At 41.0% G+C, this 14,279-nt stretch overlaps 1 protein-coding gene across 4 annotated transcripts in view; it reads left to right on the top strand.

The window, feature by feature from the left end:
• The first annotated feature begins 6,419 nt into the window (after positions 1–6,419).
• The window catches only part of GABRB1 (gamma-aminobutyric acid type A receptor subunit beta1), a 109,018-nt gene continuing 101,158 nt past the window's right edge, over positions 6,420–14,279 (top strand). Inside the window, exons 1-3 of one of the 4 annotated variants that reach the window (XM_074541541.1) lie at positions 6,439–6,941; positions 7,040–7,131; positions 7,207–7,274. In XM_074541541.1, the coding sequence (XP_074397642.1) occupies positions 6,862–6,941; positions 7,040–7,131; positions 7,207–7,274 (240 nt within the window). In that variant the 5' untranslated portion in view covers positions 6,439–6,861. Of the gene's footprint in view, positions 6,942–7,039; positions 7,275–14,279 lie in introns of all 4 variants that reach the window. The other 3 variants (XR_012580475.1, XR_012580476.1, XM_074541540.1) reach the window with 3 other exon arrangements.

The following is a 14,279-nucleotide window of genomic DNA, read 5'->3' as shown; positions in this document are numbered from 1 at the left end:
GTTTCCTTTCTTACTGAACTTGACTGGTTGAGGAGTCTGTGATTTGGAGTCTGGGTCTTCAGTGCACAAAGAATAATTTTGGGTAGATTAGATTTTAAAACTGGAAGTGGTGGCCAATAGAAAAGGCCTGTGTTCAGCACCAGTTTTCATCACAAATCAGATTTAAGTCAAAACCCCAAAATTTCTAATGTAAAACTAGCTTGAGCAACAACTAGCCAGGATCTTCAACCTTCTCAGCAATATCATACACCAAATAAGCAGAAGCTATGGGAGATTGAAAAGGAACTGGAACTACCATTTCTATGGAAGAATTATAAACCAGAAGTAGAGGCAGAAAGCAATGCTACCACCCTTTAAGTCCACAAAATACTTGAAATTGGAAGGGGAAGCTGACTAGCCCACCTCCTGCTCAACTGCAGAGCCAAGCTCACTTTCTTCTCTGAGATGCATTAACCTCAAAGATAGACCAGGTTGCTTAGAAGTATTTTTTAATTCAAAACTTCTTGAGAGTATATAATGCAAAAATTTATATTTTCTCAAAGAAAATTTCATTTTGATTCAGTTTTTACTTGGTTCTTCCTGAGAAAGGAACTCTCTGAGCTACACAGTTATGGAACATATCTCCAGAGAAATTGCATATGTGACTAAATTCAGCCATTCTATCCCCTTATTGCTAGAAGAAAACAAGCTAGGCTCTTATTTACATGACTCACATTCACAAGTGTTTGTAGTGAGTGCATCACATCACTGAAATGGGAGAAAGAGACACATTGCATTCTAGTGGCTCTGTGTGGTAAAATGCTTGTGAGCATGAGAGTACTATTCATAACCTGATAATTTTAATAAGGATTTGCAGTGAGCTGCTTCAGGAAACAATGGAAAGGCAAATCTGGGTTAAATTAATCCATTTATCAGAAAAATAATTTTTGAGCCATTCAACTAACAGTGCTTTGTTTCTTATGCCAAAAAAAAAAGGCAAAAACCAGCCTTTACAAATGAAGACAGGAGCTGGCCTAAAAAGCATAGAAGCAAAGTTCTCAATCCTGCAAATGTAAAAGCACCTTGCCACAGTATGCATCAGCCTCTTAAAACCAAGGGAGCTGCTTGTAATCAAAAGGCATACATGTGCTCAATTTCTCCAGGATAAAACATCAGCTCTTAACTCTTTCTGTCCTGCTTCTGACACATTCCACTACTGAAAAAACTCAAATTTAGGAGCTGTATAAAAGGAATCATCTGAAGTACCTTTAATGAGAAATCAATATCATCATTCATATTCTCTGTTCTGTAAATACCTCCTTAAAACCAGCTTCTGCAGTGCTGCCATCAACTGCCTTCCTTTTTCTAACAACACTTAAGATGACTGGCTCCTTGTAGTTAATATGTCCATACAAACTATACAAATGCATGCAGACTAACTGCTGCCTTCACCTTCTTCATGTCTGTCTGAACACTTGTGTCTTGTCTATCCTTATTTACCCTGAATGGTTTGTTCTCAGAAACTAAAATTGTCTTTTTTTTATAATCTCTATAGCAACTGGCACAAAGACCTTAATCTTTAGCCCCTACTACTTCTCTTGAGCCAGAATCAGAGGCTGAAGGAGCTTCTGAATCTTTCACAGATGGGATGAAGGGCTTTGAAGCAAGGCTGTTTCCCATAGGTGATGAGGAGGGAGGGCAAAGAAAATGTGCTGCTCTAGGGTTTTCTGTCATGAGGGATGCAGTACTGGGCATGCACATCTTGAGAGGAAGCAAATTCCCTAAGGTAAGAATGGATGTTGAGTGGTGGTCTAGACAAAAAGCTGGGAAATCTAAAAAGGGATTTCAAATGAGTAGTACATATGTTTAGCTGACATGATTAAAAGACTCACTAAATTATCCTGGCTATAATTATTACAGGACAAAATCCTATAACTCATATGCTCTCATTTTGAATATTAAAAGTGAGTAACTGATTCACACATTTGATATTTACTATTAATTCCTTAAAATAACAGTCCTAAGCATTTTACAGTCCTTTAAAACAAAGTAGAATATGCACTGTACAAAGACCTTAATTGATCTTTACAGGGTATAAAGAGAGGGATGAAAATGGAGCACAAAGAAGAACCTTTTTCTTTCCTGAGATAAGAGTGAGGGCTTGCTGAGAGACTCAAAGGAAAGGGAAATAGGTGTGAGGGTGAGGTGATCTCCTCAGTGTGTAGCAGTACCACACTGCCTACAGATACCAGGATAAAGCACAAGTTCAGCATGGCAGTCCTCAGCTCTTGTCGATCGCTTGCACAGCTTTGCAGCTGCACTGAAATCCCAAGGCACACTAATAGTACTTCCAGCTTGCACTTTTCTGTCATTTGAGAAGATGGCTCACAAGCTCTACTTGACTCGAGGGATTGCTGTAGGTACAAAACAACAATAGCACTATCACTAAGCAGATTAAATAAGTGACCTATTTCATTACTCGCCTCTTTATGTATAAATATGAACAAGATTTGTTTTTTATCTGCCCAGGTAGTCATTTCACAATTTCAAGGTTTCACTTCATAGTCTTCAAAACCAACCATTCATCTTAATTGCTAAAAAGATTGATCTAAGTTTTTGAATTTATATAATTTATATAATTACTGCAAAATGTCGCCTGCTCAGCGCCAAGTTAAAAAAAAATCTGTACCCATCCTAATTCTCATTTTTCTTTCAGCTGTGTATGTAGTATGAAAAATCCACACAGCAGTTCCAATTGGACACAGACTAGGAGTGTCCAGGGTCTGCAAGTCCCTATTTGCACTATCTGAAAACCTGTCAATATCACAATTACCATTTTCAGTTACCACCTCCACATACAAAGTCTACACTATGAGGGACACTGCTCCCCATTTGCTTTGAGCAGAAGCACAGGGATGCCTACTTTCATTCTACTTTTAAGAAGGCACAAAATATCAGTAGAGAGAGATTGCATAGCCATAATGTTTACATTTTCCCCCTTTATTTCTTTAAAACTTGTGGTCTTCCTAAACCAGGACACCTGCCTACAGAACTTATCTAGTGGGACACTGAAAGAATCTCCAAATTTCCCTCTTTTTCAGTGATCTTGCTTTTTTTTTAAATTAGCCAACATTATGTGAGCAGGACATTATCTTCGTATGATGTGCACTTTCTGGTGCCAAATTAAAATGAGCAGTGCAAAAAAGGTATTTAGTAAAGTGGAAGCATCAATTTGTGTAAGAAAAAATATACCATCCTGAAAGATTAAACATAATGAAGGTAAAAAATGAACATGCATTTGGCCCAGGATAGTTTCTGCATCATGCTTTATGACAATATTATTTGTCTTGCTTCTAGTAAGTACTTGACATGCCTTAGAATATGAAAAAAAGGTCATGGTTAATATGATAAAACTAGTGGATTTCAATTGGTTTAGTTTATTATTGCTTACATATGTTGAACAAATATGAAATTATTCCCTGCCCAAAAGGTGTGCCTTGTCTAACAAAGACCAGAAAACATATTTTTAAAATCTTATGTACAAGTTGTATTTCTGTCTCATAGACCCTGTACATACTAAACCCAGAGTAGAAATGATTGGGAAAGAAACTTGGCACTATCATTAGCAAGGATTTCAAGGTTTTGAACAACAGTATGAGGAAATAATAAAAGATGATAGGAGCAGAAATTGAAGCCACCACAGGTGTTAGAAGACCAAACTGGGCTTGGTACAATGGGGTTACAGCTCCCATAGGCTGTGAGCTGACCGCATGCCACCTCAGCACAATGCTGGGGTCACTAAGCAGCACACATGGGTCAGGGTGGTAGCTCTGCCATGGGAGCTCAATTCACTGGCAGAGTGGACAGGAAAGGTAATAGCAATAGAAATATTTAATTATTTCTGTGAAGTTGGAAATTTCCATGCAGAGGACATGCACTTTTCTCGGTATAGCAGCTGTGTTAGATCCAGTCTTATTAAAAACCACAGATTTATAATTCATATTTCAGAGGTGAGAGAACTAAAAATATTGAAAACTAATGCCAAAACTCTGCAGATTAAACTCCTAGAATTTTGGACACTAAGCAGCCTGATTTCCAAAACTGCAAATTAGCCACCTACTTAGTTGCCTATATTCTGGGGTGCTCAGCAAATTCCAAGATGCCTAAAAGTCATGTGTAGTACCCACCAGGTTTCACTCAGCCTCGATGTTTGAGCAAACCCCATTGGAGTGGATGGAAAGACACACTGCTGCATTTTGAAATGAATTTATTGGCTGCAGAAGCAGCTGCCATTTTAAGCACATGTCAAAAACAGATCACCAGATGTCTCATCACCTGTATAAGCTTTTAGAAAACATTTGTAAACAATAGGCATAATATTTGAGTGTTAGCCCCTTCCCCATAGTCATTCAGTTTGGATGCCTTTGCTCTTGGCACAAGGTGTTGTTACAGAGATCCTGAAGCAAGAATTATGTCACATGGAGTGTTTTATCAAAATTACATCAAAATTCTTCCACATTGGTGGCCTGGAAAAGCATACTATATTCTCCTAGAAACAGATGATCTGCAAAGATCATCCAAATTCTTAATTAATTGACTACTTCAGCTAGCAACACATGTGAGAGTGGAAGTCTTGCTGATAATGTATCTTTTTAGTGGAAAACAGGTCTCACACATGTTTCCATCATCCTCCCCATAGGGAAAGAGAAATCCTTCTCACCCCCATTGCTCTGGCAGCATAATGCCCTGCAGCTCCTCCTTTGTATTTTTTTTTTAAAAACCATATAAATCTCCTTGTTCCCAAGCCCCCGGTAGTGAGGGCTCTGTTCTGTATTGTCTCTACACTGCAGGATATTTGTAGTTGTTTTAAAAACCAAGTTTAGAGCCCGGATCTTCCCAGTAATCAAGCTGTACAAATTGGAGTTGAATTTCAACAGTTTGGGTCTTATTTTTGGGATGTTCAGTGGAGGAAGCTCAAGGCTGGTGTCCAGAAGCCAGGACAGTTTGGTTGGGAGAGCTCTCAGAGGAACCAGCTTGCCAATAAGAACATCCTCATCCCTTCTGGAAGTACATTTGCTGGGCTGAGGCATCCCTGATTGCAGGAGACCTGCAGGACAGGCTTCTCAGACCAGATGGTAACATCAGAAATTCACCTAAAACAGTTCAACCACTAACGTGCATTCAGTCCAGGGCCCAGACTACAGCTCATCTGAACTAAATCTGCCCTGAAATGTGCAGCAGATTAAGAATGCTAATAGAATAGACCTCTGCACTTATGCCTTAAGATAGATTTTGGCAAGCCATGGAGAGCAGTGGTCTCCATTAAATACAGGCATAATTGAGTTTCACATGGCTTAGGACAAAGCTAAGTGTAATGCTGTATCTACTATCAAGAAGTAAAATATATAGCTCTATGGTAAATCCTAATTCAGAAGAACCAGGTAACTTTATGATGGCTGTGTGGGATACAATTCTAATTAAAGATACAATTTAGTTATTTGGCAGACAGCTATAGGCAGGATGTTTTTTTTAAGCACCCTACACAAGCCTCACCAATTATAATTGAACAAATCTCTTTCCAAACAGCAATCCTAAAGTACTTTCAAGTTGAGCTGGGAGGTCACATTTTTCAGCAGCTAATTACTGAACTAGGAGGAAAAGAAAAAAATATAAAACTCCTAAAAGAAAATATTTATTATATAGTGTTACAAAGAACTGATAAAATAGTTATTTTCACAAATTTGTACACTTGTGGTTGGAGAAAGCAGATGTGAGATGAAGGACTCCCATAGTAATCTCTCAGGAAGCATGCTGGGCTCATTCTCCAAAAGGGACAAATTTTCATGGAAAAATGCATTGTTCAAAATTTTGATCCAAAAGCTGCTCAAAACTATTGCTAGAATGTGTGTCACAAACTATATCAATATTCCAGCATTTTTCAAATATCGTGGCATATTTCAGCTACAAGAAACATCACCAAGTCTGCCATTTCTCAGAAACAAGTTTGCACGACGCTGTAGCAGACTCGGAAGCATCCAATACGTATCCCAAGGGCACCGCATGCAGGGCTGTGAAGCGCACAGAGGAGATGGGCTGAACCTGATAGGGATAAATGGATAAATGTTATTTCTGCTGCGCTACGGTGCAGTGAAAGTGAGCGGCACCGGCAAAGTCATTAACTATTCACAGTGTTCCGATCACTCACTGTAATGATGCACAGGAAAGGTCAGGTTACATTACAGCATCCATTCAGAGAGTCTTAAAAAAGAAGTTCTAACGCAAGATCAGTTACATTGGTTAAAGCACTGGAACTCCAGATCAGTTTCCCGGGACACCGCGGGTACCGCTGCGGGAGCGCCGAGCGCTCCGCTGTCCTCAAGCCTCCGCCGCTCGGCAAAAGGCGACCTGCAGCAAAACGTGCCATTGCGTGGCATGTTAGCCGTGAAGTGAATGGCCGCGCCCCTTTCACTTCACGGCTAACATTACATCGAGGGGAATTTTGACGCAGAAGCGCCTTCAACAATCACTGTCTCTTGACGGGAAGCCGGCGCTCCAGCGGGGGATTGCGCCCGGCAGTGGCAGCCCCTTCCCCTCGGCAACTGGAGGTTCTCGGTCCTGCTGTGCCCCGGCAGCCGCGGGGCCCCGCCGCCCTCACGGCTGCCGCGGTACCTGTTGCGGCGCCGCGCCCTCGGGCCCCGCTCCCTCAGCAGCCCGCGGCGGACGCGGCCCGGCCGGGCCCGGGCGGCCGGGGCGGGCAGAGGGGCGCCCCGGGGCCGTGGCGCTCCGCTCCGCGCATGCGTCCCGCTCTCGGGAATTGGCTCTCCTCGCCGGTCCGCACGAAGTTCCAGACCGCGGGTCGTTCCCCGTGAGGCGGCGGCCGGGATGGGGGCGGCTGCGAGGCGGGCCGGCCCGCGGGCGCTGCTGCTGCCGCTGGCGCTGGCCGTGGCGTGCGCGGCGCGCAGGTGAGCGCCGCCGGGCTGCGGACGGAGGCAGGGAGGGAGACAGGCGGGCGCGGGGCCGCCCGGCCGCCTCCTTAACCCGCTTGTGCTTCTTCCCGCAGCGCTGACGGGCCCAGCAACATGTTCTACGTGAAGGAGACTGTGGACAGGCTGCTCCAAGGCTACGACATCCGCCTCCGCCCGGACTTCGGAGGTGAGGCGCCCGCGGCCCCCGACCCGCGCCCCGGTCCCCCAGCTGCGCTAACGCCGCCTCCCGCTCCCCTCGCAGGTCCGCCCGTGGATGTGGGCATGCGGATAGAGATCGCCAGCATCGACGTGGTCTCGGAAGTCAACATGGTGAGTGACCCTCGGGCCGGAGCCCACGGCGCCCCGCCCGTGCGGGCGCTGCCGCCGCCGCGGAGCCGCGGTACGAGCGGCCGGGAGCCCGATGCGTGTACCGAGCCACTGCCATTGCCACAAAATAACCGAGCACGTCGCAGTTGCTAGGAAAAGTTATTTGCGTTTTTGGGATGATGTTGGCATGCCTGTGGTGGCACTTCAGAAGAGCTCCCTGTCCCGGTCAGAATACCTGCTGCAGGTTTGAGGTTCTGCGTCCCTCTTGCCCTGGTTTGCCCTTTGCGTAATAGTAGCAGCTGCCGTCGGAAATGCTGGAGTTTCTTGAACTGTAGCAGCAGATGGCCAGATGTGCGTGTTTTCATGTTAAATTATTCAAAGAGTTAGATAGTTCACTTTGCATGCTAGTAGCCTTGAGTAAAAGGTGCAAAGAGAAAATACGGACTTCTAGAAAATGCTGTCTTTCTTGTAGAAGGGGAATAAATAACAACACTGCAGAATAAGTACATAAGGATGCTTCTTGCTATCAAAATCAGAAGTCTCGTAGCTACAGGTGTGAAACATACTGCGTTTGATTTCAGTTCTCCTGCAGGAAGGAATGCTAATAGGCAAGCAGGTTTAAAGAGCAAAAATGTGACTTTAGTGCCAGCCTCATTTGACAGCCTTTTCCCAGAAGAAGACAATGAATCAGTTGCAAGTTTGAACGTTGTACAAAATCATGTTGAATTAGTCAGCATCATGGGCATTTTGCTCTCACTCTCTTTTCTTGTGTTTGATCTCACTTGAAAATCTCAGTTGCTTTCTGTACATAAGGGAACACCTACTTAGTTAAAAGCTCAGAAACCTTACATTTCCGTTCTGATCAGCTGTTTCCTTCACTGGGTGATATTTGCCTGTTAAAGTAATTTACCCAAAGGGGGGAGATTTCTTCCTTGGTATATTAGTTAATAGCTGCCATGCAAACAATCTCTTAATTGATTTTTTTCGTTTTACTGTCATTCTTAGGGTTTTTTTCTGTTGTTTGTTATATGTATCACTGGTTCTGTTTGTGTGCTGCTGTTTTATTTGCTTATGAATATGCGTGGTAGAGTGGGGAGGAAACAGAATTTGTCACGTTGTGTATAGCATACCAAGGTCTGCAGACAAAGACAGCATTTTGCAAGTTTCAACTCCTGGTCTTCCTGTTCGTGTGTTGTACTTTCAGGGAGGAGCATGGTGCAGACCACACAAATAAGGCAGAGGAGACAGAACACAGTTCTTATCAAAACAGTCAAAGAACAAATATACTCCAACTCCAAGCTATTTCTGTGACACTGCAGTGGGATTGCTGCTTTCACATCTGGAAAAAGCCAAACAGAGCAAAACACAAAAACACCTGTTCTGAAAAGTCCAAAACTTATCTTGTAAAGTCTCAACACCTGAAATACTGTTAATCTGTAGGGGGTGGATGTGACAGTTTCCAGTGGCAATCTTACAGGGCATTAATTGCCATTAATTGTCACCAGCTCACAGCATTTCTTAGTTGCCTCCTGTACCTATCAAAGCTTTCCTCTCTGTTCCAGCACTTGAACAGCCTCTGGGAAAGAGAAGTTATATGCTAAATGAATTTTTTGTTTAATGTCTGTGTGTAGGGGGCAGCTTGACTAAAACTGGTCAAAAAGTAAGAAAATGTTTTCATTTCATAAAATGCCACATCTCACAGTGGAAGGAAGCAACTGGTCCCAGCTGTAGCTGTAGCCATTCCTGAATGCAAAATATGGAGTCTCCATTCTGAATCAGTTTAAAAGGGCTTTGATATCACAAGTGCTACCTGTACATACACATATCTGGTGTTCTGTGTTGCAAGGTCTTTATTGTGTTGCTAGAGATTGTCTGCCTGGTTTTGGACAGTGATCAGTAATTTCATCCATCATAGCAAAAACAAGGTGGTTGATATCTTGGCATAAGAAGAAACGATTTTTTACCTAGTAAAATAATGCTTTCTTCTGGTACTTTTTTTATTTCTGAGAAATCATAGCCTTGAGATGCTTAATGTTGCAGTCACATGTAAGTCATTAATCTTCTTTTCCTTTAAACTCTGTCTTATAGATTTTTTAAAATTTATTTAGTAAAAACTATGGTTCTGTGGCTTCAGAGCCAGAAATGTTTTTCAGAAGATCTAAGTTTATAGTGTCCTCTGGCTAGTGCAGTTTTGTTGCTGAAGGCATAGGAGTAAGGGGGGGCAATACATCATGTGAGGTCCTCCTGACAAGAGAGTCTGGTTGGATCCACCAGAGTTCAATCAGTCTCACCCTAGCAGTATTGGACAGAATTGTCTTACCTCTTGTCTTCCCTCAGAAACATGAAAACTTATGTCTAGAGTGATAGAGGCACACATTTCCAGTCATGGTGCCCACAGAGTTAAATTTTGTCTTCCAGTCTCAATGCATAAATAAGAGTAAATATTATACATCTAAATAGAGGGAGAGAGAGAGAGAGGAGGTGCTCTCCTTTGGTGTGTTGGGTGAGACATGGTCGTGTAGACTGTCTGCCATGTCAACGGGTGATTTTTATGTCCAGGTAGATCCAGTCCTTGGGTAAAAAGTTGAGATATAGGCAATAGAATTATTTTGAATTCTGCAAGCACCAATAGTAGTAACTGTCTGTTCCAGCAGCTTGGCTGGTTGAAGTGGCTTGTTCTAATCTGTGAGACTATTGTAAAATTACTCAGTTAATGAAGCAAGACTTGCACAGCCTTGAAGTCAATTGTTCTAGTTTTTCTCCCTTACTACTCAGTCCTCATCTCCTCAGCTCATTAAGTAGCATTATTTTATACCTGCTTGGTAGTTCAATAATACTGTGGTGAGCTACCATACCAGCTGTTACAGAGAGATTAATTGAAACGCTCATTCTTATGACTCTCCCATTTGACATCAGATATGTTGTCTTATGTTGATTTTGGCAGGTAATAATCTGAAGAGCTTGTCATACAACAAACAAGCAGAAGTAGAACGTCAGCATCCTAGTGATCATTGCCTGGTTCTAACCATGCTTCCTCTCTAATATACCATGAGATAAGTTTTAGTTTAGTTTTCCATCTGATTTTCACAGCCTTGCTGTGGTAAGTGCAAGCATTACCTTCCAAAGGCACATGGTGACCTTTCTCCTTGTCTCAGTTAATGACTGTTGAGCTAATTTTCATTCATGACAGAGCTCCATAAGTATAATAGACATTTACAGGAGTATAGAGTTCATTAAAACCATGCTATGGCTAGATCTATTAAGCTGCTGTGATATCTGGTTCACTCTGATGCCTTTATGTGGTTGGCAGAAGGTGCTGCTTGTACATCAAGAATAAACATGGGCAGAATGATTAGCAGTAATTAGTGTCACGCTTCAGGGCAAGCAAACTAATAATGTATTTCTCTATCTACTAAGAAACAGTCGAGAGAAGTAACTGTACTCAAAAAAAATTGACACGCAGTACATGTTATAATTTTCTCTAAAATGTGTTCCTTCCTGAAGTAAAGGTGGTCAAACCTTTATAACGGGCAAAAGATGTCATGTACATGTCCTAAAGTTTAAAAAAATGTATATGATGAAGAACCTTTTATAGAGTAGTTAAAAAAAGATGCCAAAGAGGAAAGAAAAAAAAAGGAAAAAATCCCTTTATTTTATATTGGGAACACTGTTCCTGACCTGCCATACTGATCTTACACTGATGATGATGTAATTTCTGTGGTCACAGACTAAAGGTTTCATGTCTCAGCAAAAAGAGGTAAATAAAATCATGGAAAGAATGTATAATTCTTTAGCTCATCTAAAATTGTATTCAAGGCTCTTACATTTATCTGATCTCCCAAATAAGCCACCAGTCTTGCAGAGATTAGTTTATTTAATATTCCAACCCATTGGGTAACATCTTTTTGCCCCAGAAAGAATTTATATAGCTTATACCGCTGACTTTTTGTAAAGTGGATAATTAAATATCCACTTAAATAAGCAACTGCATAAACATATATGTATGTGTGTGTGTGTATATATATATATATATATATATATATATATATATATATATATATATATATATTTTGTTTTCCAGTTTGCCACAGAAGCATCTAGGGCCTGGAAAAGCAGAGGCCTTCCCCTTACTTTAGAGTTGATGTTAGCCCAGGTGGCTGTGGCATCCTGCAGTGGTAGATGTTTAGCCAAGAGGACCTGAATCTGTGGGCTTTAGCACTTGAGCTGGGTAATGCTTAGAACCAAGGCACTGAAAGTTTGACCATTAATCTTGGCAGGCCACTGCTCGTGCATTAGATCCCAGCTCCAGAAATGGTAGAAGGACTTTATGTACATGGATGGAGGTTATCTTAAGACACTTTTTGCAGATTGAGAAAGACTTAAGCTGTGTTTACTGGAGTAGCCAGAATTTCACACATCCTATTCCTCCTTCCTGTCTTAATTAGGTATCTGAGAATTTAGCATGGTGGCTGTTGTGAATCTCAACATAGGAAATAAATCCTGGGAACCAAATTGGCATTACGAGCCCCATCTCATGCTCTTTGCATCACAGCAGCCAAGTCTCATTTTTTGTAATCATAAGCCTGGTTTATATAGAATTAAAATGTCAAAAAATCCTTTAGCCCCAGCCAGTGTGGAAACACAAATGATAATAAATGGTCCTTGGTCTAAAAATATTTACCAGAAGATGTTAATATTAAACTAATTAGATTAAACTGATTTTTTTTTCTGAAAAGTCATAAAGCCTAATAATTATTAATGAAAATTTACTTAGCAGTAGTGCAGAAGAAGAAAGGAGAAATACTTTTTTGTTATATAGCAACTGTCCTAAAGAGCATGAAGGAGATGCAGAGACACTTCAATATTAATAAGAATGTTCAGTAACTGATTTCATTTTTTTTCAGCAAATATGGAAAAATTAATCAAGTAATAATACAGAAAGGCCAGATCATTTCATCACTGCCTATTCCAAACAGGAGTAATTATATTAGAGAGTAGAAATGGGCAGCTTGAGGTTAAATGACTGGGTCACTGTTAGTGGGTGTTTTGGTGGATCATTTTCCATTTGACAAGAATAAGCATTTATTCAACAAAACCTATAAGCAGGCAAAACTTATAAAGCAGTAATGTGAATGTTGTCTCATATGATCCAGAAATCTGATATATCCTAATTTTTTAAATCTCAAGCAAAATTGAGACCATCTTCAGGGTTGATATAAGCTGTAGTCCACATTTTCCTTTAGGCTGACAGGTACAATACTTTTCTGATTTCAAGGCTTAGACAAACTAGCTGTGAATGCCCTTTAGAAAATATGTATTTCTTTTGTCTAATGTTAAACTCACAGTTCCCCACAAATGCAACTCTCCTGACTCCCACAATAGAGAGTTAATCATATCATAATGATGCCTATGAAATTAAAGAGGTGCCACCCTCTCCTTTAGTAGTGGCACCTTTAGCACCCAGTTTGAGGTGTGTAGGATTTCATTAAATAAGGGGTATGCCTGTAGAGAGATAGGCCTTTTAGTTGTGTGGAAGGGAAAATGAAAGGATTTCCCTGGCACTGCCTGTTTAGCGTACGTGCATCAGACAACATGGTTGTGGTGTGACTGCTGGAAACATCCAGCTGGGGATCTGTTATTGTGCACAAGTCCTACAGTTCAGTGGTACAAACCTTTGGAAACATTCACAGTGCCAAGTCGTTGTGTAGTAATGGAACACAAATCCTTAACTCAAAAAGACCTATTCTCCTAAATTAACTTCTTTCTAAAAAATCAAAAATAAATCCATAAAATTAAATTTCATGTTTCTTGTTTTTGTCAGGACAGGACAAGTGGTTATTTAAAAGCTTTCACGTTTTCCACAATTGCATTTCCCATTTACTTCTGATTTTGGATTTTACATCTGACTTCTGAAAGAGAGTATCAGAACCTTTCAAACTAAGAATTCTTCATAAGGAAATTCAAGGCATGCATTTCAAATGCCTGCAAAACATAGTCTTTTTTTTTTTTTTTTTTTTTAATCAGCTTTACTTTGTACTCTATTGCTTGAAAAGTTCCATACCTCCTCTAGGCCATAATAATTAATTATCTACCAACTGCAGCTTAGTACAGACCTGAAGCTGAAGCTGTGCAACCAAGAGAGGGAACACTCACACCACTAGTTCACCCTGAGATTGGAAAAGGGCGGGGGGAACCTCAGTGGAGGAACAGTGACAACCTGAAAAGCTATTACCAGAAAGATCTGTTCCTGTTCACAGGATTCCACGTGTTCTGTGACAGCAGCTCAAACTGTTAAATCAAACCCAGAGATTGGCTTATTTAAAGGTATCCCCAACCGGTGTGTTTTGTTGATCACTGTATTCTAAACAGCAGCCACTTGGGAGAATTCTCTGTAGTTTTTTCTCTCTCATCCATCTTGAGTGTGCTGGATTTTAAAGCATCAGTAAAGGCCAAAAAAATAACTATAAGGTCTTCTGGCAGATGTTGACAAGTAGCCAAGATGGCCACTAGAAAGATTTTATACTTTAATGCTCTTTGAGACTCCTTATTTTCTTCTAGAAAGAGAACCCAGAATCTCAAGGTATGCACTTTCATGCTTGTAGAATTCTCTCACATAGAAAATGCCTGTAACTCTGGCAGTGCTCCAAAAAACATATTAAAATGAAATTATTTCCACCCCAAAGGCTAAACTACTGCAAATATGCTCACAAGGAAATTGGTTGTAGGAGTCACTGAATAATCTAGCAGAATAACACCAGATAATGCAGTTGATTCTTTCTTTAAGCAATAACTGTGTTAAGGTTTACATGGGATGGAAAATGTAGATCAGATTTCTTGCCTATCAACTTTTACAATAACCTTGCAAGATTAAATGGTTGCTTTTGGCCAAAGCAGTGTCACACTGGGGTTGGTTTCATCCCCTGTTGGGGCAAATCCTTATTGGTTTATGTCATGAACTAAGGAAAGGAAATTTAAAAGATTCAAAGGCAGCTTCTAGAAAGCTGCATT

Source organism: Zonotrichia albicollis, chromosome 5, assembly GCF_047830755.1.
Source record: "Zonotrichia albicollis isolate bZonAlb1 chromosome 5, bZonAlb1.hap1, whole genome shotgun sequence".
Lineage (NCBI taxonomy): Eukaryota > Metazoa > Chordata > Aves > Passeriformes > Passerellidae > Zonotrichia > Zonotrichia albicollis.
Note: the sequence above shows the minus strand (reverse complement) of the source record. Positions and strands in the feature narration are given on the sequence as shown.